This window comes from Cupressus sempervirens, chromosome 5 (genome assembly GCF_028749045.1).
Source record: "Cupressus sempervirens isolate cs-2001-9-10 chromosome 5, ASM2874904v1, whole genome shotgun sequence".
Classification (NCBI taxonomy): Eukaryota; Viridiplantae; Streptophyta; class Pinopsida; order Cupressales; family Cupressaceae; genus Cupressus; species Cupressus sempervirens.
This window is the reverse complement of record NC_143122.1, coordinates 631,476,639-631,503,373: the sequence shown is the minus strand read 5'-3', so window position 1 is coordinate 631,503,373 and position 26,735 is coordinate 631,476,639. Positions and strand designations below refer to the sequence as shown.

The 26,735-nt window shown below is 36.7% G+C and overlaps 1 protein-coding gene across 2 annotated transcripts in view; it reads left to right on the top strand.

Moving 5' to 3' along the window:
- LOC149557485 (Calcineurin-like metallo-phosphoesterase superfamily protein) overlaps positions 1-26,735 on the top strand; it is a 146,377-nt gene that overhangs the window by 95,360 nt on the left and 24,282 nt on the right. For both annotated transcript variants that reach the window (XM_089832136.1, XM_089832138.1), the window contains 2 exons: positions 16,456-16,562; positions 16,676-16,747. In XM_089832136.1, the coding sequence (XP_089688262.1) occupies positions 16,456-16,562; positions 16,676-16,747 (179 nt within the window). The remainder of the gene's footprint in view (positions 1-16,455; positions 16,563-16,675; positions 16,748-26,735) is intronic.

The window sequence follows — 26,735 nt, the reverse complement described above, 5'->3', positions numbered from 1 at the left end:
CATGAATTGTGGTAAAATAAAACTTGTTCTTGAGATCAACAACATTCATACAGGTTCTTATTACATTTAGAGACTCTTCTTTAAGGGATACTATTCAACTGGATACAATGAAAGTAAGAAAAAAGTTCATTAGAAATCATAGGGATTATTCAACAAGTTAAATAACATGATTATATACATAAAGAAAAGAGGTTCTGTTCTTAGCCGGCTGCTATAGAATTGTATTTAAAATTTTTGGAAGGATAACTCATGACCTGATAAGAATTTGATATTGTTCTGATGAACTTGAAATCTGATTGGTCCTTTCCAATTGTTTTGAGACGTTACTTGCAGAGCATATATTCTCTGATCTTTAGCCGGAATGCTTACACAACAAGGAGCAATAATTCAAATTGCTTGAATAAGGCTTTAATGGACGGTATTGCAGGTATCGACGGAAGATATGATGAGGAGAAGTCGGGTGTGGAGGCAATGAAGTTTGAAACGCCAAGCAGAAAGAAGTCGAGAGAAATGAATATAGTGCCCGACTCCTCTCAGGGCTTCCATATAAGGAACAAGCCGTGACTTCTTGGCTTCCACCGGTTCAAAAGATTATATGGCAATTCGAATTGCCAAATGTTAAATCGATTAAAAAGAAAAAGGGAACAGTAAAAGGTTGGAAAAATAATAATTTCAACTATTACTATAATTTATATTTGCATACGTTCATGTAAGTATATCAATGGGGTGACATCATTTTATTAAATTATTATAATAAAATGGTGCCATTTCATTTTTATATTTATATGTACGTATATAAATATATATTATAATAATATGATGAAAGATCAATTAAAATTCCTTGAGGTATGTTTTATATTTTAATTATATTATTTTATATTTTCTCAGATTATTTTCTTAATAGCGCATGTAGGTAGCACTGATGTATCCTGTGTTCAAATCATTGCGTCCTTTCCAAAGAAGTTTTAAGGCCATACCTGCTGATTTTGATGACTGAACTAAGCGAGCGTCCCATTCCGATGATCTTGTTTAGCAATGCTTCCCCCCTCTTCATCTTCTCCTACAATCACCCACGGAAACACTTACGCCATAATAACAATTCTATAATAATTTCATATAAACATTTTAAAAGACCTTAAATTATTAATCATACTTTTAAATCAAGCAACTGCTAATCATCTAATAACAATTAATGGTTAACGACCATCTTCATTAACAGTCAATACAATGTATATAAATAACTACCTATTTCACATGATCAAGAATAATTCGTTAAATCCAATGGTTATGAACAAGTTTAAAATTAGGTCAAAAATTTGGGATGTAACAGATTGTGTAGCACTATTTTGATAGAAAAGTGAATACAAAGGAGCAATTGAAATTGAACTTTGATTGAGTGCAATTGTTACTTGTGCGAATTGGAAGTTTTGTTTATGATTTGCATATGTTATCTTTGGTTCATGTAATCTTGTATTCTTGATAATTGAGTATAAAACGAGTTAAGAAGCAATTGGAGCCGAAGCTTTGACTAGGAGCAATTGTAGAGATATATAGAATAGAAGCTTTGTCTGTAGCTTATATCTCTTTCTTGATTCACAAAATAGTTAGGATATCTTTACTTTTGGAAGTCTTTGTGCCCTATTAGTAAAACTTATTCATATAGAATTACGACCGGACGTAGAGCCAAATCAGTACATTTTCAGCTAGCCTTTGAGTTACTGTTGGTTTACTCAGCTTTTAGATAGAAGTGTAGTTAGAGATTTCACCCTGCCCATTACTCGCCCCACGAGTAAGTGGATTCTTTCCTGAAAGTTAAGAGGAAAGAATATTGGTAACACCCTTTACAAAAATCTCTCAACTTTTTGCTTACGTTGAGTTGATCTAAGGAACAGTGAGAAGGGGGAGCCTTCCCTTTAAGGTAGGAGAGACTCTGTCTCACACACTATGGCTGGTCATCCTATTTTGCGACTGAATTTTTTACCCAAAACTATCGGTTGCAAAATATTCACCCAACACATAGGCAATCAAATGTAGAGTGCTAAATTTTGTTCCATTGTTTTACAACAATTGTTTGCAATTATTTGAAGGTCTCTTGAGGATCTTGCTCTTTTTCATTTGCAATTTGCTTGATCTTCTCAAATATTGAGTCTATACCATCATAGATCTCTCCATGGTACAACCTATCCATGTCCCTATATCTAAGCATGATCATAATGGGCTTGGTGAGTTTAATGAGATATTCCACACGTTCTCAAATAAGTCATCCAATATCCTAAGCTTTATTTTGGATGCCCTTTCACTGTTGCTTTGTCTCCATATAACCCAATTATTGTTGATTACCATATTGGTCAAGACGATTACATTTGATGCAAAATGTGTCTCAACAACTTGTAATATAAAATAGAGCAAAAAAAAAGAACTATTAGATGCATACTTCATAAAAGAGTACACATTACACAATAAAAAAATCAGAAATTGTAAGATACATTTAAAAAAAACTAAATTACTGACTTGAGTTCAAGTTCACTTACCTTCAGTAGCTCCAAATGTGAGAATATTCAGAATATTCCTTGAGGAGTCATGTGGTGGTTTGCGATGAACATTTGGATGTCCTCATCTTTTGTATGAATCTTCTTGATCCACTCAATACTCCTCCCAATATTTTGTACCATAAGATTGAGTGAATGAACAACACAAGGTGTCCAAAAAATATTTTGTACCATAAGATTGAGTGAATGAACAACACAAGGTGTCCAAAAATATGATGATATCTCTATTAGAATATATAGTCCACCAATATAACTGAGAAGGGGGGAGGGGGGTGAGTCAGTTATCCAACTATTATCACAAGTATCGACCTTATTAAATCTTAACCATATGAGCAATATAATCAGAAACCACAACAAGATACTCATGCACAATAACACAAGATATGTTAACTAGGGAAACCCTTGATCAGAGGGAAAACCCTAGTGGGGATGATACCCACAAGATGATGTACTTATATTGTCATGTCCCCTTCTCAATTTTAGTTCCGGGTGACAGAATTAATTTATTGCCACATCCGGATAGATTAATAATAATTTCAAGCAGGATGCTCTCTAGTCACAATGGGGAATTTAATTTAATTTATTCCAGAACTTCATTAAAAGGAGTGGAGCTAAGTCACTTTAATGTTTTAAAGTTATTTACTTTATAAATAGCTTTAAGTGACTACAGGACGAAAATGACATTTAATCCCACATTCCTTGCATTTTGTACTTTCCCCTCATTCCGAGGCTATATATATATATATGATTGCATTGGGATTAACACACAAGAAGAATTTATGAAAAGAAAGCTCTTGAATTCTGGTTACTTACCGTGATTGGGTTTTAGACTGGGAGGACGAAAACCCTCTAAGTCTGGAAACATTCTAAGGAGTTGGACGTTACCCCAACCTCCTTTCTTCAGTATTTGCAGTGGAACTGGGCAGAAGTTGGCAAGTTCAATAAATTGCAGTTTTAAACATGAAGTAAGTGCAGATGTTATCAAAGGCATTCAATTTATCAGCTAGTGTTTGTTAGCAAATATCATTAGCAAAGTTCCTTATCGGGTTATGGAAGGAGTTTGTGGTTGGACATTGCATAGAAATCCTATTTGGAACGATTAATACACAGGCAGCTTTGACATGAGAAGGCAGAAGTTTAGGTGACTGGAATACAGATTGGGTTCATGCATTTTCACACAAGTGTATGGAAAACTCTCAGCAGGTTGAGATAACTGGAGTGCAGGCATATTGGTAGTTTCGCCAAACAATAGTGTGCCATTCAATTGACATTGCAGTAGTTTCAAGCTGAGAGCCCATTCGGGTTAAGACCACTGCCAGACTTTTATTAATGAAGGTGGATTTTCACGCGGGACAGAGCATAGTTTGAATATTGAGCTTTGAAATTCTGAGTTGCCCTTGACAAGTCCAATAACAAGTATCGTGGGTGTACAGTTTGAGGATGTGGGTGGACAGTTAAACATTCACACCCAAGTTATAATGCATAGCTCTCTTGACGGGTTGGGTTTCTTAAAACCATGAAGGAGATTACTGCGGGTCCACGTTATTAGAGGAGACAGGAAATGAATGTGGAGTGGGAACTAAACCAGTGATTGGGTCTACGACATTATTGGTGGTTAACACAGTCGGCTCCATACGACAAGTTTCATTACCAGCAGTCCCAGCTTGATAAGAGGTCTGTAACGCCATGCTCTTAAAATCCATTCTGTGCATCGTATGTGAACGGAATTAATATTCCTCCATTTATTTTTGAATATCAAAATATATTTGGGGCCACATTCAAATTTCAAGGCTGGGAAATACTGTTCTTAAACTGTGGTAACTTTGAAAGTTCTGATATTAAATTTTATAGTACAGAATTGAGTCAGCCCTTAGATTTTTCATTCTTGGGTTTGCTTCCAAAATTGTTTTACCTCATGATTTTATGCTTTCCTTCATAGCCCTCTAATCTCACATAACAGTAATTAGTTCAAGAATTTGAGGTTACTTCAAAAGGGTCTGCAAACTGTTTGACGAAATTAACACTCCAGATTTACATAAGCATTGGCACAAAAAAATCTAAGGATAGTTCATTATAGTGGTATCAGAGCCACAAGTCCTACCAGCTTGTGGAAAAAAACTATTTTCACAGGTTCACTAAACAAAATGATAGCCGGGAATGAGTAAAAGGCAGTATATATTCCGTCATCTTCAGCCGGAACAGACAGAATCTTCAGAACATCTTGTAGTGGAGGATAGTTATTCAGTAGATGAGGACATAAGTTTTGGGCTAGAAGTACAAGTTGAACAAACTACTAGAATTGGACAGGTTTAGGAACAAGCACCAGCTTCTCCAATGGCACGAAATGATGAAGCACAGGATAGGGAAGTAATGGAGACCTTGTAGGCTGTTAGAGATGGGAAAAATAACCTTGCTACAGCATTATAGCAGCTCACAGGTGCCATGCAGCAGTTAGCCCCGATAAATAGAGGAGCACCGAGCCACCACAGTGGGGGTGGTAGCATAGCAAGAACACGCTAGGCAGCAAGAGCTCCTACTTGGAATACAGATAGACCTTTGATGCTCGTTTTTGTGGGAAATAATGCTGAAGAAGAAGTGGCTCAACCCGCAGCCCCAGCTTTGTTACCTAATAATGTTATAGCAATATATGATGAGTGTGATTTATTTCTGGATCCAGTCAAACAAAATTTGACTTTTGTTCAATATATGAACCAAAAGAGGGAAGCTGAGAGACCCCAACATGATAGGAGGCCCAGGATGCAAAACAGGGATCTTAAACATGCTATGAACAAATTAACCCTTACCACTTTTGATGGCAGCAATAAAACTTCAGCCAGGGCATGGATTCATAAGCTGGATACTTACCTAACACTCAAGCCCATGATGGAAACAGAAGCTATCAGATTTGCCACGATGCATCTTGAGGGAGTAGCCTATGATTGGTGGCACCATGGATTGGTCACCCAGGATTATGGACTCATCACTTCATACAAGATTTTCAGCTCAAAGCTGATTACTCGTTTTGATGGGAAGAATATCAAGGTTTATTACAGGGATTTGGCTCAGTTACGACAAAGCAACACTTTGGATCACTATATAGATGAATTTCAGCGGATATCAGTGATGGTACCAGATATGTCCGAACAATGCAAGGTGATGTTATTTATAGAAGGATTACAGGATAGATTTAGGGGTTTGGTTAAAGTCCTAAAACTAAACACCTTGGATGATGCCATTAAGATTGCTCACGATTTGGACTCACCTACCTCACTGTTACAGCCTCCTAAGAAATCCTATAAAGGATCCACTTCTTTTTAGGGAAATAAAAAACAGCAAAAGACAAACACCCCTAGATTGGATTTTGAGACACGCAATGAACTCAGGAGGAAGAAGTTATGTTTTACTTCCAGGGAGCCTTGGACTCTTGATCACAGATGCCTGGTTAAAGGCAAAATCCACTATGTTGAGGTCCATTCTGAGGAAGAGGAAGAGGTAGAAGAGTCACAGGAAGGTGATAACAGTGTGGACAGCGAGGAGGAGGAAGTTGAGGGGCAGCCAAGTAAAGATAAGAAGAAACAAACTCCTACCGAGTAGCCTCCTGTTTTAGCTACCCTTTCGAGTGATCCAACATGTCATCCTTTCAGGGTGAAAGGGGTTGTTAGAGGCCAACGTATTATTTTCCTTTTGGATATAGGAGCCTCGCATAATTTTATCAGTACACGGATGGTATCTAGGAGGGGTTTACAGATAGTGGCCATACCCGAGTTTGATGTTAAGGTAGCTAGTGGAGAAGTTTTGAGATGCACAAAGAAGGTAGCCGGTCTTCTGATTCAGTTTGATGGTTATCTTCTAGAGTCTGATTTTTACATGGTTGATTTGGATGGATTGGATGCTATTTTGGGAAGACAATGGTTGAGTACTCTCCGTAGGTATACATTTGATCATGAGATTATGCAGTTGCAGTTCTTACAGGATGATAGATTGGTGATCCTTAGAGCTATGCGTGATAGTAGTCCCAGAGTGATTTCAGCTCACAGGATGGAGGCTATTTTGAGACATGATGATATAGAGTGGGCTACTCAGTGTTTCATCTCATCAAAGAAGATGCAGGTTATAGGGCAGCAATATCATTGTGACATTCAAACAGTTATAGATAAGCACAGGAGAGTGCTCGAGGATATTCCCCCTGGGATTCCCCCAGATAGAGGATTTAAGCATATTATTGAGCTTGAGGAGGGAGCCAAACCTGTTATTACTACGTCTTATCGTCATTCTAGGCATTACAAGGAGGAAATAGAGAAGACGATAAAGAAGCTTTTGGATATGAGGCATATCAGACCTAGCTCTAGTCCCTTTGCATCTTTAGTAGTGCTGGTTAAGAAGAAGGATGGCACCCTTCGGATGTGCATAGACTACTGCGCACTGAACAAGAGGACCATCAAGAACAGGTACCCAATTCCCCGCATTGATGAGTTGTTGGATGAGCTTCACGGGGCAGTTTACTTCTCTAAGATAGATCTTTGCTCAGGGTACCACCAGATACGGGTCTGGAAAGAAGATGTGCATAAGACAACCTTTAGATGCCATTACGGACACTATGAGTTCTTGGTGATGCCATTTGGGCTCACTAATGCATTGGCCACCTTCCAGTCATGCATGAACCATATTTTTAAAAAACAACCAAGGAAGTGTGTTTTGGTTTTCTTTGATGACATATTAATTTACAACAGAACTTGGGAGGAACATATACAACATCTGGATGAGGTTCTTAGTCTCTTAGAGGAGAACTTTTTATTCGCAAAAGAATCCAAGTGCAAATTTGGGTTGATCGAGATTCTTTACTTGGGTCATGTGATTGGTGTTGAGGGAGTTAAGGTGCACCAGGAGAAGATCCGAGCAATTTTGGATTGGCCACCACCGAAGGATGTATCGGAGTTACGGGGTTTTCTTGGTTTATGTTCCTATTATCGGTCGTTTGCCAAGGGTTTTTCATAGGTAGCCGCACCCCTCACCAATTTGACACGAAAAGGGGTTTTTTCTTGGACAGAGGACGCCATGGTAGCATTTGATAAGCTGAAACAGGTGATGAGTTCATGCCTAGTGCTAGCACTTCCTGATTTGTCTAAGCCCTTTGTTTTAGAGTGTGATGCATTAGGAAGTGGAATAGGGGCTGTTCTGATGCAGGACCGTCACTCCATTGCTTTTGAGAGCAGGAAACTTCGGGGCAGCGAGGTAATATATTCCACATATCAGAAGGAGATGCTGGCCATAATGCATGCCTTAGCAAAATTTAGGCAGTACTTGGTGGGAAGTAAATTTACAGTTAAAATCGATCATAGCAGCTTACGTTACTTCTTAGAACAAAATGAATTGAATGAAAGACAATAGAAATGGGTCAGCAAGGTCCAAGCGTATGATTTTGACATTGAGTATGTCAAGGGGAAAAATAATATTGTTGCTGATGCTCTTTCTCGTAGACCCCCAGTGCTGGATTGTTACATCACTTCTGAGATTTCAGCGGATTGGAGATCATAGCTACTAGTGGAGTATTCCAAAAATACACACGCATGTCAGATTATGGATGGCATGCTTCAGGATGAGCGGTACAAGGTGCTGAATGATATTAGATATTATAAGGACAGAATATACCTGGTACCAGGATCTAAACTAAAGGAGGACATTATGTGCATCGTACATGATGCACTAGCAGTAGGGCACCCAGGGTTTTTCAAAACCTACAGGCAGATTAGAGAGAGATTCTCTTGAAAGGGGCTTAAAGATGATGTTCTATAGCATGTCAGAGAGTGCCAGACTTGTTAGCAGAACAAGTCCGAACAAGGTTTTCCTGCAGGATTACTTCAGCCTCTCCTTATTCGAGCTCAGAGATGGGAGAGCATTTCTATGGATTCATCACTGGTTTGTCGAGGGTCCAGGGTAGGGACTACATCTTTGTAGTGGTGGACAGGTTGACCAAGTACGCACATTTCTTCGTGATAGGCGCAGACTGGTCAGCTTCCCAGGTAGCTGAATAAGAGATTTTCCAGCTCCATGGATTACGCAAAACCATTGTGACTGAAAGAGACAGTAGGTTTCTCAGTACCTTTTGACAGGAGATTTTTGGATTGACTCGTGCAGAATTAACTCCTAGCACAAGTTATCATCCACAGACTGATGGCCAGACCGAGATAGTGAATAAGTGGGTGGAAGGTTACTTGAGGAACTACATTGCAGGACAACAGAGGGCATGGGTCAAGTGGCTGTATTTGGGAGAGTATTGTTATAACACCACCTACCATCTGTCCATTCGGATGACACCCTTCCATGCTCTTTATGGTTATGAGGCCCTTTCTTTTATTGATTTGGTATTACCGAATAGTTAGGCACCCTTGGCCAAAGATTGGATAACGGACCAACAAGATATCCTCAGAGCTCTTAGGGATAATATTCAGTAGGCTCAGAATAAACAGAAGCTATGCGCTGATCGACATTGCACCGAACGGAGTTTTGAGGTGGGCGATAGAGTTTTCCTTCGTCTCCAGCCATATAGACAGAGTTCCTTAAAGAAAAGTGGCTCTAAGAAACTCAAGCCCAGATTTTATGGACCTTATTGTATCAACAAGAGGATAGTGAAAGTTGCATATGAGCTAGAGTTATCGAGTGACAGCCGGATCCACAATGTCTTTCATGCCTCGTGCCTCAAAAAGGCAGTGGGCCTGCAAATTGTGCCTTCAGAGAGTTTGCCTCCACTTGATGAAGGGGGTAAACTTATTTTTGTACCGGAGGAGGTGATTGAGACTAGGGAGAGGAAGCTCCGTAACAAAACTGTCAGGGAATATTTGATCCGGTGGAAAGACTTGCCTTATAAGGATGCCACTTGGGAAGGCAAGTCCATATTGCAGCAACCAGCATTGAGATTGCTTGAGGGCAAGCAATCCTAGGAAGGGAGGATTGTCATGTCCCCTTCTCAATTTTAGTTCCGGGTGACAGAATTAATCTATCTCCACATTCGGATAGATTAATAACGATTTCAAGCAGGATGCTCTTCAGTCACAATGGGGAATTTAATTTAACTTATTCTAGAACTTTATTAAAAGGAGCAGAGCTAAGTCACTTTAATGTTTTAAAGTTATTTACTTTATAAATAGCTTTAAGTGACTACAGGATGAAAATGACATTTAATCTCACATTCCTTGCATTTTGTACTTTCCCCTCATTCCGAGGCTATATATATACGAGGTTGCATTGGGATTAACACATAAGAAGAATTTATGAAAAGAAAGCTCTTGAATTCTGGTTATTGTGACTGGGTTTTAGACTAGGAGGACGAAAACCCTGTAAGTCTGGAAACATTCTAAGGAGTTGGACGTTACCCCAACCTCCTTTCTTCACTATTTGTAGTGGAACTGGGCAGAAGTCGACAAGTTCAGTAAATTGTAGTTTTAAACATGAAGTAAGTGCAGATGTTATCAAAGGCATTCGATTTATCAACTAGTGTTTATTAACAAATATCATTAGCAAAGTTCCTTATCGGGTTATGGAAGGAGTTTGTGGTTGGACATTGCATAGAAATCCTATTTGGAACGATTAATACACAGGCAACTTTGATGTGGAAAGCTGGAAGTTCAGGCGACTAGAATACAGATTGGGTCTACGCATTTTCACACAGGTGTATGGAAAACTCTTAGCAGGTCGAGATAACTGGAGTGCAGGTGTATTGGTAGTTTTGCCAGACAATAGCGTGCCATTCGATTGACATTGCAGTAGTTTCAAGCTGAGAGCCCATTCTGGTTAAGACCACTGCTAGACGTTTATAAATGAAGGTGTATTTTCACGCGGGACAGAGCATAGTTTGAATATCGAGCTTTGAAATTCCAAGTTGCCCTTGACACTTCCAGTAACAGGTATCGTGGGTGTACAGTTTGAGGACGTGGGCGGACAGTTAAACATTCACGCCTAGTTTATAATGCATAGCTCTCTTGACGGGTCAGGTTTCTTAAAACCATGAAGGAGATTACTACGGGTCCATGTTATTGGAGGAGACAGGAAATGAATGTAGAGTGGGAAATGAACTAGTGACTGGGTCTACGACATTATTGGTGGTTAACACAGTTGGCTCCATATGGCGAGTTTCATTACTAGCAGTCCCAGCTTGATAAGAGGTCTGTAACGCCATGCTCTTAACATCCATTTTGTGCATCGTATGTGAATGGAATTAATATTCCTCCATTTATTTTTGAATATCAAAATATATTTGGGGCCACATTCAAATTTTAAAGGCTGAGAAATACTATTCTTAAACTGTGGTAACTTTTAAAGTTTTGATATTAAATTTTACAATACAGAATTGAGTCACCCCTTAGATTGTTCATTCTTGGGTTTGCTTCCAAAACTATTTTACCTCATGATTTTATGCTTTCCTTCATAGCCCTCTGAATCTCACATAACAGTAATCAGTTCAAGAATTTAAGGTTACTTCAAAAGGGCTGCAAATTGTTTGACGAAATTAACACTCCAGATTTACATAAGCATTGGCACAAAAGAAATCTAAGGATAGTTCATTACAAATATAAATATTTCTTGTTAGAGGATGGACCCTGCTAGGAGTTTATGAAAACATTTAGTACATATTAGTCCTTGTTAGGAGACTTTGAATCCCTATTAGGAGATTCCAACCTTGTTAGGAGTTGTAGAAGGCAGATGGACTCAATGTCCAAACAACTTCAAGGGCAAGACCAATGAACCCACTGTCCAAATGATTTCTGTATTATTCCTTGCAGAATAATAGAATTGAACTATAATACTCCTTCCTCTTTATCTGTCCTGTCAACCGGACTTTTGCTCCTTCTGATCTTGATACCAGATCATCAACTTCGCATCCAATAAGCCCTTGGATTGCTTACTCGCATTTACCAAACACTCCGCTCCTTTTCACACTTCCTTGATTACTTCACTTTCAATACTTGATCACTCTTTTTACAAACAAGGAAAACATCTTTCCTTTATACCGTATCTTCAGAATAATTCTTTGAGTTGGCCTTGAGGCTTTCCCAATTAATTATAATAAGATAATGAACTATTTCATAATTACAATAACATTGTAGGCTCACAGTCTATACAACTTCTCACGTGTGACACTAGGGCTTGCACACTTGCTGATGTCTCCATCAGACTGTTTTCTATTACTATCTAACTGTGCATCTCCAAATTATATCTCTGTTGGAAGATATAATGCAATCATCAGAAACTACTTTTGAGGTACTTTGTCTCTGTACTGCTCACTGTAAATCAGGCATATCTTCTGTACGTCTTCAACTTACTTTACGCACATTGAACCCTATCATCAGGACACTGTGTGGAACATGTCCTTACTCGTGCATCACCGAAACATTAAACATCTTTCCGTATGACCTTGATCTCTATTTGCTACTCTATCAGTCTTCACAGAATTATTGCTATGTTGACATCAATGACATAGTCATGAATGCAACATGTCAATGTTGCCACATGCTCACCAATACTTAGGATACTTCCCCAAAGGAATACCATCAACATTCATGCTAACTAATCTCTCTTCAATCAACAACTTTACAATTTTTTGCATTGTCTGTTACAACTTTGACAACATTTCTAGCATCCACTTCTTCAATGGTAGAGATGAGAATATTAGCAATAAATGGCCCATCTTTTATTTGCCCTTCACAATCCATTGCTTTCAAAAACATTGCCCCTTTAGAGGACTTTGCCAAAACATTGATCAATGGACGATTTCTAGAATCTTTCCACCCATCTGAAATAATTGTTACTCCTATCTTAATCCATGAATCTTTTATGGGCTTCAATTGCTCATCAACCAACTTGAGCTCTTGATCCAACAAGGTTGTTTGTACTCTCTCAAAACTTGGATCTGAATAACTTGTAGGAGCTTCATTAGCACTTTTCAACATCCCCTTCAAATATGGAGAGCAAACAAGATTAAGAGATAGCCCATTTGCATACAAGCATCTTGTCATATCAATGTCGGCAATTACCCCACTCTGAATTTGAAATGCAATTTCTAGTGGTCCCTTTCCTTTGTGTGTAAGGGGTGCTCCATTTTGAGAATGAAAGGCAATCAAGCTAGTATAAAAGGGGTGATCTTCTATCACAACATCTGTGGTGGATTTCATTCCCTTTGTTTTTTTTAGTTGTATTCCTACTGCCATCAATAGTATTTTTCCTACGTTCTTCTCTCTTTTCTGCTTCCTCATGCTCTTGAATACATTTTAATATTGTTGAATTTGGCACAAGTGCATTTTTTTTCCAGGATATTTCTTGACTCCTCTTCTAGGATATCCACACAAATGGCCCACCACATTAAAAGATGAACTATTCCTTTCTACATTACAGCCTTGACATTTCCAGCAGAAAGCACCACCTCCTGGAAGAGTATGTACAATATCCACATACTTCCACAAAGGAGAATCAGAATAGGATTCTATTCTTTGTTGGGTATTGCCTATTGAGGAAGAGGTAGATCCCATTGTAGGTCCTTTTTCCTATGGCGAGAAATTGTATACATATTGAGAATGGAAGTTTAAGGAAAACAATGGTTAGATCTTATTGAAAATGAAAGATAAATTTAAAAAATAAAAAGCTTAAACAAAACAAAAAGAAAATGGAATACAAACTTACCTCTTCCACTCATTGTAAGCTTGCAAAGGTGTAGGAATGAGGTACAGGCACTTCAAGAGAGCTCACAAACCAATCTTCGAACTCCTCCTTGCACAACCAAACTCTTGCTCAACCACTTGTTTGCTTTTGCTCGAGACAAAATACCCTACTTGCACACCACAAATGAGAGTTAGAAGCCAACATAATCCTTTCACTTACACCTTTTAGGGTTAAGGAATTAAAAACATTATAAAAATTGCAAAAAAAGTGCACTTTTCCGCCATCTGTGGGGCATTGTTCAACCAAGTTCGAATGTTGTTTGATCTGGGCAAGCCAAATTCGCCCAGGTTCGAACAACAGAAGAACCAGTTTGAACTTGGGGTCAGATTTTTAAACCCTAACCGGACCACTAGGTGAACTGTATCCTAACTAGGTACTAGTTCGAATCCAGGTCTGGTTTGAAGTGTGTTTAACAAAACCAAGGTAACTAAGCAATATTTGGTCCCATAATTGCAAGTTTGTTAATCGAAACAACTACAATTCCAACCTTTGACAAATTCCTAAATTGTCTCTTGTGAAATTTATTATAAATTTGAATGCTCTAATAAACTTTAGAAATAGGTCTGCCTTAATGATTTGCAAATAAGGAACTTTCAAATAAATGAAAATGTTTGAGCTTTCTGTTATAGAAATAGGCTTCCCCAGTTTACGAAAGCTTTTGAAATGGACATTTTTCTATTCTATTGACATATGCCCAACATCCATAGGCACATTTTTTTAACAGAGCATTGTTGGGGTGACTAAAAAATCAGAGGGATGCAATTTTTAATTGCAGAATATTTGAATGTAATTTATTTGTAACTTTTCTGTGGACAGTGCTCAATCAATGCTTGAAGGGATGACAACCTATCATACTTCTAAGTTTGTGGGCATTAAAATTGGAAAATGGTGGCCATTATTGTGAAGATACATCTCTGGAATTTATTCAAAAGAGATAAAAACAGATTTAATTCCAATTCATGCAAGAAACTATAAAAAAACATATATGCACTTCAGCCAAGCTACAACATGAAGGGAACTAATGAAATGACATTGAAAAGATTTTTGGCAGTAAAAGTTTAAAATGGAACCTATATGTTTCATTATAGAAGAAAATTTAAAATTAGATTTAGAGAGACATAGGTTTCACTCGCTATACTCAAGGGCGGGAATGAGGAGGCACAAGTGACACATAGTATCTCTTTATGATTCATATGACTATTGACCTTTTGATGGCAGGACTCGACGAGTCTTGAGGTGAGCCGAGCAAAATGAGGTATATTGCCTCAACACTTGGACTTGGCCAAGTCCTGGCCGAGTCTTGGCTGACTCGCCGAGTCCTTCTAGTAGGACTGTGCCATTAGCCAACAAAAAATAACAATGTTACCCTAGTGCTAGGGTACTTCGAGACGATGGGATGTCGGAACGAGTTTTCACAATGAGGGGAAAATGGGCCTCATTTTTGGGACGGTGGGGGGACAGTGGCAAGGGGAGGATGGGGCAGGGAGGAGTGTTGTATAGTATACATTTAGAACTTAAAATGCTTGTTATGAAATGATGTTTCAGTAGAACATACCAAATTAAAATACTTGAACATAGCCAAATTGCAACATGAACTAGAACCATTGGACGTTCAACATAGTAACATATTACATACCCAATAGTAACATTCAAAAAACAAAAGTCAAATAGAAATCCAAGTCCCCATACTAGTGGCAGCATGGTTACAAAATAGCAGAGGCGGGGGTACTTGGGTACGTGAGTACCCGATGCGGGGATGTCTCGGGGACGGGTACTCCGAGGTTTGGGAGGGGGTGCAAGTCCCTGTGTAACATTGAAAAATAATAAGTTTTTCAGCTTAGTGGCAAGAGGATTTATACAAATATAACATTTAAGTATAAGTTGCATTTATTTTCTTTCTTATACTTTAAGTTATATTTGTATAAATACTATTAGGATGTTTGAGATAGGTTTCAGCTTCATAGGAGTCAAAATGCAGATTCTAGATTTTGGGGGTTTTCAAAAAATTTCAGGCTTAGCCAAATTTTAGGATTCAACATGCCTTCAATTGTGTTATCTTGCACAACTTGTCTTGGCTATTTGAGGTCAAATTGAAGTTGGAAGTTGATGATCTTTTGTTCAGTGTTGAAGACTTGGAGTGGGTTGATTAGGTGGACTAAGAGGCAGTGGTAGTGGAGGAGGCTAGAACACGAGGAGAGATGATGGCTCTAGAGTTTTCCATGACCTATCTTATGCGTAGTCGTAGGATGACATAGGCTACCATGAGCCTTTATTTTGATATATTTTGAACTTTTGATTCAATGGATTGCATATTACATAAATATTATAGACATTTGACTGTGAAACTATATTTCTATTAACTTTTTTAGTTTAACTTTAAATAATTTCTTTCAAAAATTCGCATTTATACTTACATGATCTATGAAAAGTTGTGGATGTGTGCAAAGTAGCTTCTATTTATCTCAATAATTGTGCATTTGATATTAATTTAATGATTCATTAAAAAAACTTAAAATCCTTAAAAATCTTTGAATTTCATATGTTTTTAATTGTCGAGTCCTTGTCGAGTCCGGCCAACAAGTCCTAGTCTGAGCTTGATTTGGGCTTGGTTGAGTTCGAGGTTGGTACCACTGATCATTATTATTTGATATTTCGACAAGTTGCTCAATTTGATGTACTTATCATGATATATTATCTCATGTCTGAGAAAAATTCTGTAAGCTTGTTTTTGCGCAATGATATTCATTATTGACTTAGTTGTTTTGTGTTAATTACAAAATTTATGTATATGTGAATTAGAGTACCTTGCATCATTGAGAAAAATGTTGGCAGTTATCATGTGAGACAATTATAGTTGTGTAATAACTTTGAAAACTGGACAACATTTTCTCTTTTATACAGACTTTTGTAATTTTGCATTGGACTTGTAAATTTTTAAGATAGCAATCTTTTATAACTTAGTTGCGACAAATTTTCGATGATTAGGTTTGAAGCTTGGAATAAGGATATGTTTACGAGTCATTCTTGAATATGGCAATTCTTGAAGTTCAATAATGTGGTTTGAGAATATCTGTGATAATAATTTTTGTTTTCTCTACTATTCTTGTAAAACAAATTTGAGACTTAAAGAATCAGTACATTCAATAGTAATATATTAAGCTTCTTAATTTTTGAAATTATTTTTATCATTGTGAAGGTACGGAGTGAAGAATATGAATGAAAGTGCAAGGAAAATATGCGAATCTGCTTTAACAGCTCCTTATGGGCATTCCATTATATTGCTTGCACACAATGGTCCCACTGGTAATGAATGGTTCAAGAATTTTTGTAGTTTATTGGCTCTCACAGCATTTGTTTTAATAGGAATGAATTGCATACTGCACTCACAACTTGACTCTAGTATTTTTTCTTTGTAGGTTTGGGTTCTAACATGAATGACATATGTGGAAGAGATTGGGTTGTTGGGGGAGGTGATCATGGAGATCCTGGTACATGTTCCTTATTGCAGATGAATTTTGGTGGTTATGCATCTTCCTGCACTCACTTGAATGACGTAATAAAGCTATAAAGCTATCCATTGAATGACATACCAAGGCTGTTTTGACGAATAAACATGTGTGACCCTTGGGACATAAGTTGTTGTCTAATGTTATGCCTGCCATTAGACACATCAATGTACAATCATTCTTGTCACCAAGATGTTATGTTATTTCACCGTTCAATAATTTAGTGAGTACAAATGGAGACGTACTCTCCTTATATAGAGAAATAATGAAAAAAGTTTCGTAAATAGAAATTGAAACATACTTAAACAACTAAAACAACGAACTGAGAAATTAGAAACCACCTAAATAGACTAAATATTCCTAAATGACCATAAATTTAACATTAAGTACTTTATTACAACACAAGGAAATCAAATTTGGGGCCACCTAATTTGGACAAGTGTGGGATAAATTATCATACTTTTTAAAATAAAAATGTTGTCCTGTTGATTCTTGATGTCCAATTCACACAGTTTATGCTTGAAGATTGCTGTGTTCAACTCTCAGTAGTAAAGTTCTTGTTTCATGGCTGACTTGGTTGTGTTGTTGAGCAATGCATTGTCAACTTAGCTACCATACTTAAGTTTTAGTAGTGAAAGCTGGGTTTTAAAGTTGTCCTAAAGAAATCATTGGTCATACAAATAGCATGTCCAATATCAATGCAGGTTTGTCATTGTAATACATTCTCCTTGTACCAAACTCAATCATTGTACCACAGTTGAAAAAATTGCCAAAAGAAAAACCTCAACAAGGCTGGAAAAAAAAAAACTTGGTGAAATCTTGGCTTAAATTTAATTAGAAATGCATTTTTTGCAAAATTCAATGAAGATCCAATGTGTCAATAAATGAGTACATAAAAGAAACAAGCCAAGTCTAGATACATTCGATTGATTTGAATGCAAATTGGTTACAAAATGACATACTCGTGGAATACTGATTGCTGTTGCTTGATAGTGTGAAGCAAAATTAAAATAGCAAATTGTTTATGTAAAACTAAAAGTAAATAGAACATTCAAACATTTTGCATCTTCCTTTTCCCAGCTCTAGTAAAAACTAAGAGAGAGTTAGAACTAGAGGGTCTAGTCTCAAGAGTCTATTGTGGCTGCACCTCCTCACTTGGGATAATAGGTTGTGGCTCAACCTCCATCCTGGACGTAGATGCTGTTGATACTAGCAATAACTCCTTATCATCATCAACCTTATCCTCCTTAGTGTCATCCAATGTGAATCCAAATCTACACCCCTCCTGCATAGCCTGCCTCTCCAAATCATAGATGTCATCCTCAACAAACAATCAAGGCTGCTCCTGCGCTGTCCAATCAATGTAAAGATCTATATCATCAAATTAGTTGGACACTTAATATTTCTCTACTTTCCTTGTGTGCAACTGAAGATTATATTGCACAAAGAAAAGGTCATTGAGGTGTGTCTGAGCTAACGTATTTGTCTTCTTCACGCTGATGGTCTTGAACAAGCTCCAATTGCACTTATAATTGGATGAACTACAAGTATTCACTCAGCGCAAAATTGCTGCAAACGACCTCGTTGATGGTTGGGAGAGTATTTTTTCACTAGAGTAGCAAAAGAATCAGTCAATGAGCTTAGAACAAGTTTTTCTTTTTCATCCCAGGCATTATATTCTTTTGCTGCCAAGTTTTTGCCAAAGACTTGGCGAGTTTTTGTGGCAAGTAAATGGCGTAAATACTCTCATGTACTGTACTATGTACTTCATATGCTATAAAATTACTCATCATCATTCATGTTATGTAAGTACAATTTTTCTCTACAATTAGTATTCCTTGTGGTATATCAATCAGTAGTAAACACTTCATGCATTGTTTCCTTTAATATATTGAGTCATGCAGAAGTGGAAGTTGACAATAACTATTGACGTTGATGCATGATAGAAGCATGGGCCATCTAATCCAAAAACCAATTGAGACCAAAACCAAAGAGAATATGAACTTAATACTTCAGGTAGCTATGTGACATTGTACTATGTGAACATGTTAGAGAAGAGTTAGAGAAAAACCGAGTATCAATAGATTCTATTTCAAGCAACATGGTTATAATTGAGAAATTTGATGGCCACGACAATTACCCAAACTCCAAACAAGGAGCCATATTATTTTGCAAGGACTTAATGCCAAATGTGATCATGAAGCTTGACATAAGATTTATGTAATGTCTTCATTTAGGGTTCTCTACTATTGTACTTGGCTTTGCTATTCTTAGCGGGTGTTTGTCTCTTCTAAGGGGTAATTTGGCATTGCTTGTGAGGTCAGTTTGGTTTGAGAATGCTTATACCACTTTTTGTAGTGATTTCCAACTTTTGGTGTTTTTCTCGGACATCGTTTGGTGCTACTGCTGTTGTCAACGTTTTGGTTGTAAACTCTTAGTCCCATAGAGCTTTTGTGGTCTTTTGTTGGACATTAATAATCTTATCTTATCTTATCTTATCAAGATTCTTGGAGAGGATATCTATTTATAGTAGGTTGGCTTTATTTTTAAGAATCAATAACTTCTTGGCATGATAAGTTTTTGTTTTCGGTGCTTTGGTGGTGCTTTCTACTATAATAAATTCATAGCTAGGAAAATACCTAGACTCGAACAGTATAATGTTGCAATCTAATTGTTCTTCCAATCTAATTTTATAAGGGAGAAAATTGGAAATATCCAATACCACCAAAATAGATTGGTGTAAATTCTTTTTGATTTCTTGAATCAAAGATGTTGAACTACTAGTGATAATCAAATCATCAACATAAATTACCAAAAGGATGATGTCACTCCTAGTAGACTTGACATACAAATTTGAGTCAGAAGGACCCCTCTGGAAACCTTGATCTACAAGGTACTTATCAATTTTCATTTACCATGCCCAAGGAGTTTGTTTGAGGCCAGAGAGTTGTTTCACCTATTTAAGTACTTGGCATTTACTAACAACCTTGAATCCAAGAGGTTGTGTCATGTACACCTCTTCATGTAAATCACCATTTAGGAAGGCAATTTTGATGTCCATTTGATGGACCTTCCAATTACACTAAGCTACCATTGGTAGGGCTAATTTGATGGGGCCCATCTTTGCTATCAGAGAAAAATTCTCATAATCAATTTGTTCATGGTGAGAGAAGCCTTGAGCAATGAGATGAGCCTTGTACTAGTTTAAAGTACTATCAATCTTGTATTTGACTTTGTAGATCCATTTGCATCTAATAAATTTCATTCTTGAAGGAAGATCTAACAGAACCCAAGCATTATTTTTCATCAGACTATTATGCTCGGTTTTCGTAGCTTCTTTCCACCCATGCTCTGTGTATGTTTGAGGCTCATACACAATGAATGCTAGCCATGAGAGAAAAAATTACTAAATAGAAGGTTTTCTCTTCTTCTAAGCAGTTCTACCCTTGATGAGCTCATCATCATGAAGATCGTCAATCGTCTTAGCCCATCTTTTAGGCCAGAGAGTAGAAGTACCAACATCAGAAGTAGGAGGTGCAGGAGGTGCAATAGGATCATCATCGTCAAACAAAAAATCAGATGAATCTTGAGGAAAAATAGGTTGTTTAGCTGCATATCTAGGTGAGCCTACAAGAGAAGGAACTGGTGGAGAGGCAGGGATAGGTGGACCTAATGGAAGACTAACATCCAAATCTTGAGCCTTGAGAGACTAATGGTTTGAATCCATAACTAGAGGAGAGGGAGCTAAAATGACCCTTGTTCCTTGTTAAGGACCACACCAAGACTAAAGATGAGATGACTAGTCTCAATGTTAATCAGCCGATAGGCTTTGTGATTAATATTGTAACTGATTGGCATGAGCTTCTAGCTCTTGGCATCTAACTTGGTGCGTTTAGCATTAGGAATCCTAACAAAAGAAGTGGAGCCAAAAAGTTTGAGATGTCTTATTCTGGGCTTATGATCTGATTAGGCTTCTTTTGGAGTCTGCTTCTTGAGAACCACTGTAGGAGAGTGGTTGAGAAGATAGACGGTAGTGTGGACTGCTTCAGCCAAAAATTTCTTTGGAACACTGTTGTGTTCAAGCATAGATTGTGCCATTTTGGTAGTTGTGTGATTTCTATGCTCAACAACGTTTTGTTGAGTGGTGTAAGATGTTAATTGGCACTTTATGCCATGTTCACAGAAATGGGAGAAGGCTCAAGAACAATATTCTCCCTTATTGGCAGTTCTAAGAGTAACAATATGTTGACCAAACCCTATTTCTACAAAATTACAGATGCTTTGAACTTTAGAAACAAAAAAAAAACCTCTAACTTTTTATGAATAAAATAGACCCACATTTCATGACTAAAATTATCAACAAAAAGTAAAAAATACTTGGACCTAGTAACAGGACTGGCCATAGGTCACAAATATCAACATGGATTAGTTGTAATACCTTAGAAGCTCTCTAGGAGTTGCCATTTGAAAACGGAGTGTGATACTGCTTCCCAGCCTGACATGCTTCGCAAACTCCAAGTTCCTATGTTTGAATCTGTAATGTCCCCATTTTAGTTCACATAGAGTTGTAGTGAGGATTAGCCTATTTGTGACCTTCGTAGGCTAATCAATTGGTTAGAAGGTCTTAGTTGGTCGACCCTAAGGCTATTTTCCCACTTTAGTGAACAAGGGTGTTCGGGATTGCTCTTCGTTTGAGCCATATTGGCATACTTACTATTTTAGTATGTTACTATTTTTGGGGAAGTCAGGGTTATTATTTTGAGAAGGGCATCTAAAAAATTGTTAGTAGCATGGAGCTATGGGGACTTTGGTAGGGGACCAATTTGGGACTTACTATGTATAGTAAGTTAAATTATGATCAGAGCTATTTTTGGCAAGGGTACATTGGCGTTAGACTTAGGATGGGAGCACATTAATTTTGAATGAATCAATTGAAGGATTAAATGAGCTATTTTTTTGGGTCACAATCATTAATTAAGTTTCACTTAATTAATGACTATTTTAAAAGCTTATATTAATAGTATGGATATAAGTTAATGTGATACCAATGTTTTGGAGGGAATTATAATAATTTATTATAATTCAAACTTTGAAATGCAAAGTTATGTGAAGTGAGTTTCAAGCTACTGGCCGATTTGGGTTGAGAAGGAATGGAGGGTAATATAATGAAATATTATACGTCAAACTTGCAATTAAAGCTCATATGTTGAGTTATATGGGGTATAAGCTTCAAGCTTCAAGCTCAATTTGTATTTGGAGATTTAGAAATGCCTTCAAAGGAAGAAAAAGATTCATTCTATGCATGTGAAATTGTGAATTATGTTGTTGAGAACCAAAGATTTTCAAAATTCTAGGGTCTGAAGAACTGACAATTCTCAAATTTTCAAGAACTTTGAATTGGTTTTTTAGACCAATGAATTGTGCCTTAGTTATGGAGTCAATCAGAGGCTCTGAATGACCTCCAAAGTGATCGAATGCCAAAGTAGATTTGGTGTTTTTTGTTAAGGAATTTACTTAAGACTCATGGGTGGATAGTTCTTGTAGATTGCAGCATCACTAAGAGCTGTGTTAGTCTTTTAAGAGGCTGCCTAGACTTAAAGGAGGGGTGACATTATTGGTAAAAGTAGTGTTAAGGGAGAAGAGCCAACATTTGAATATATGTAGTTGGTGCCTGCATTAGAGGGTCGGCACTTGTTATTTGCAGTTATGGTGTTAATTATCATTGGAATTAGAGTGATCTTGAACACATCAATACGAGTGTTGGTTCCCAAAATCGCAGATTGGAATCTTAGGAGTCTTGCCAACTCAATACTGGGATATCCAACTGGTTATGGCCAACTTGACGGGACTGATCGCTGCGATCCAAATCCCTTGTGCTTCTGGCTCTGCAAAACCAAAGTGAGTGTACTTGATCCTGAACAAAACACTTAAGCCCATGATGCTTATAGCCGATTGGTTAGAATGCGAATGTATTGAAAGTTTCCCAAAGGACAAGAATTATAAAAAACTTCAAACTTGCAATTTACGAATTAAGCATAATGAATATATGAGTGTTTAAATAAAAGTAATTATTATAGATGATTGCAACAAATGAATATATTAATTCTTCAAAGGAAAGATATGAAATAATTGCTAGCGTATGGATTGTGAATTTTGAAAAATATAAAGACCAGCGCCGAAGGGTGATAGAGTTAGTATTATAAGTTTAAAACGTACAACTTTATAAAACTTTGTGCACATCAATTATAAACAATTTAGTAATCAAGATGCGATAGATCAAATATATGGACACAATTTTAAAATAGTCTAGAATGTATTTTAACTTTTGTGATTCAGAGACAAACCAAACATAGATTTAGAAACAATTAAATATTTCTCAATATCTATGATGTTCGATTTTAAAACGCTATAATTGATCTTGTCCACTTATCTATCATATAAATTATTTATAAAATTAAAATAATAATTATAAAGGACAAAACTATATAATATCTTAACTCTAAAGCTTCATGCAAATAAAATATATATTTCTTACTGATCATGCCAGAAATAAAATTGTACTGGAGACACTCGTTACGAATGATCCATCCAATGCAGTTTGACTCTAGAATTGCATAAATATATTTACTCAATAATCCGAATTCACAAGCTTAGTTCCAAAAATCATTTCTTTACCAATGAAAGAATAAAATATATCATAGAGCATATATATAACTTGGGTATGTAAAAATTTGTAGGAATATGAATTATGTATATCTTTGACTTTGGTTTTGCATCTCATATTTATAGAAGAAGAGGCATCGGTTGTCTCTTCAAAACATCATGACCCTTGATAACAAGAAACTAATCGCTCTTAACTCATTGATCAATGCTTTAGTTGGTGGCATAATACTTGCTACTACCAAATCAGGTGGTGTTGGTGGAAGATAATAGACCCAAATATATTTGATCCTTTATATTGACGATATGCCTTTGGATCCTTTAAAAAGCAACGCAATCATCCTCGCACACACCATCATCTATACATTCATCGGGCCTCTTCATTTTCTATAAACTATTGAATCATCTCCATCCACGATTTCCTCGGATAGCCACAATAATACCCACCAACCTCTAATTCGCGTGCATATCGATATCTCCTAACACGAGGAAAGAAATAACAAATTGATGATTTGCTTGTCTCTCAATGGGAACCAAACAATCTTTTGAACCTGAACAATCCTTGTGCAGAACATTTCTAAACCACTCAAAGACTTTACACGAGCATCCACCTCCCTATTCTTCAGTTGTTTCTTGCCTCGGCATGAATCTTCATTCATTGTGTGATTTCTTCATCGGGTACGATAATATAATTCTCCAAAACTACTCCTGCAGATTGCCGCCTCGTCTTTATGAACCCTCATCACTGCTTTATTTGGAAACTCCTTCATCGTTGTGATGGCTTGGTTCGAACTCTGTGCCTCCATGGTGATTCTTTATCCTACAACAACAACAACCATTAGATACCAATGATTAAACAAGGCTGATAATAGACAAAAGTCCTTTGCTTTGGCAGTTCTGGAAGATATAGCTGCATAGTTCTCCATTATTGTGGATGAAAGACAACTCATGAACTGCGTGAAATACCAATTTCTTCAACACAAACATTTCTCGGCATATGTAACTTTCAAAGGCCTCCAACCACTGTGCAACTTTGGACATTGGGTTATTTGGGAGCATGGCTTCAACACGTAACGAATGCTATGGTGAAGAAAAGACCAAACCTTAACTTTGTGATTGTTGAAGTAACTAAGATTGTTTCTGCAAATGTATGTTCATTGCCATTGTAAATTGATGATTTTCAAATGCAGATTTGGATCTTATATAAATATGAGAGGAGGAGACATGTCTCTAAAGTTAATCACCATTTAGTTTATAAATAACTATATGTATAACTCACTTTTAACATATATATAATATTAATATATTAACCATATATGTAATATAATATAATATTATTATTATATAATAATATATAATGCATAATAAATATTACATTACATATATCATATATATATATATATATATTATATATACAATATACTTATCTTAAGGACAATTTGTCATCAATGAGGTAGCTTTAATAAACTCAATCCAACAAAGGCTACAACAAGGTCATGTCCCGTAGCTTATGTAAGTCATAGACATACATAAATACACTCATACATACATATTATGATCTTCGCTGATGTATAACACAATCAGTCGATGTTCTCTCAGCCAATAATGTCATTGGTTTAATCCAAACAATATACATATACATACACATATATAAATGACTGTAATGAACATTTATCTGGAAACATAAACACAGATTAGTATATCAGATAGGCATCATTTACTTCTACTAATGCTAAAACGTTAATACTGATGCTTTCCCTGATTCAGAAAATCATTTATTTATTTTGAGTGCATCTATTTAATAATCCAAAACTGCCACAAATATCGTTATTGAGCCAATCTTCCATGGACCCAAATAGCGGCATCTTGCATTTGACGGGAAAGAAAAACTCATGCTTGGATGATAAATATTGTGCCAAGTATGAATAGTGTCCTTCCCTTTTGAGCTGTCATTTATGAGAGCATCCAACCCATTACCTCTGCATGAATAGGTAACAAGATGAGGAAGGTGCAAGAATCAGAAAATAGAACATCACTGTAGATGTCTATGATATGTTATTATAACCGTCCAGAAATAGAAAGGCTTCAACATCTTGGAGATGTAACTTGGTTGAACTAAGGCAGTGCAAGAAATTGCAGAAGGCAATAATCTCCCCACTGATGCCTCTGGTGGCTGATCATCCAAACCTTTCAGAATTCCGTTCAGAATATCTCACATTGAAGAATATTCAAAGTTTAGAAAATATAAGTTCCAAGTTACACAAACTTCCAAACTTCCCATCATTATATTTATTATTCTTCTCTCAGCAGATTTCTGTCTGCTCCTGATTTTCTATCTGCCATGTCATGTTCACTTCCAGATAACTCCATTCCATATTATATTGATCATATGTAGATGCATCACTATTGGCATACAGCAATATGCATGAGGCAAATATTTGTGAAGAAATATACTCACACAAATGGAGACTCTGATTTTGTAAATCAGGGTTCCATCAACGAGGAAGCTGCAATCTACACAAGAAGATTACAAGAGCAATTCATTTGCAGACTTCTAGGTTCCTTAAATCATTTACAATAAATATTGCTGCAAATATATTTGCATCTAAATATTTTCATGGAAGAATAATGTAATAGATTTTCTAGTGATTAATTGCATTGCAATTAATTTATTTTATTGCATTCATATTTCATTCCCATATATTGTTGAAAAATTCAAAGAAAAACAAATATCGAAGAAAACACAATTTTTTTACAACAATCCAAAACAAAAACAATTTCAGCAGTATTTGTCAAAGTTAAAACAATAGAGGGTTCTTATAGAATCTTTGGCAATCCAATAACAAGATATAAATGCTAAGAAAGATGGTGCACATTTAAGTGCCCATATCACTAATGCCAAAGTGTATTAATAGAGGAGTAATGGGCTGCCATAGCAAGCTCTTGAGAATCACTAGAGTCAACAAGTTTGAATAGACTAGGATCCTTAAGACCCACAACCACAATAGACCGAGTCTCTCAATCAATGATACTGCAATGATGTGACTAAATGTCACGTCTAGCCAAGGGTAATGTCTTAGAATTTGATTGACTAAGAGAAGTTCGAGTTCAATTCCTAGAATAGTAGTACACATCAAGGAAGATTAGTTTTCTTCCTCTAGATTGAATTTGTATATTGCCTTTTCCGACAACAACGTACTCTTCCTCTCCAAAAATAACTAAATTTGAGAATGGTTGAGAATTTGTGAACCAATCCCAATGATAAGTAAAGTGGCGGGAGGCACTTGAATCAATATACTAGGGAAATGAT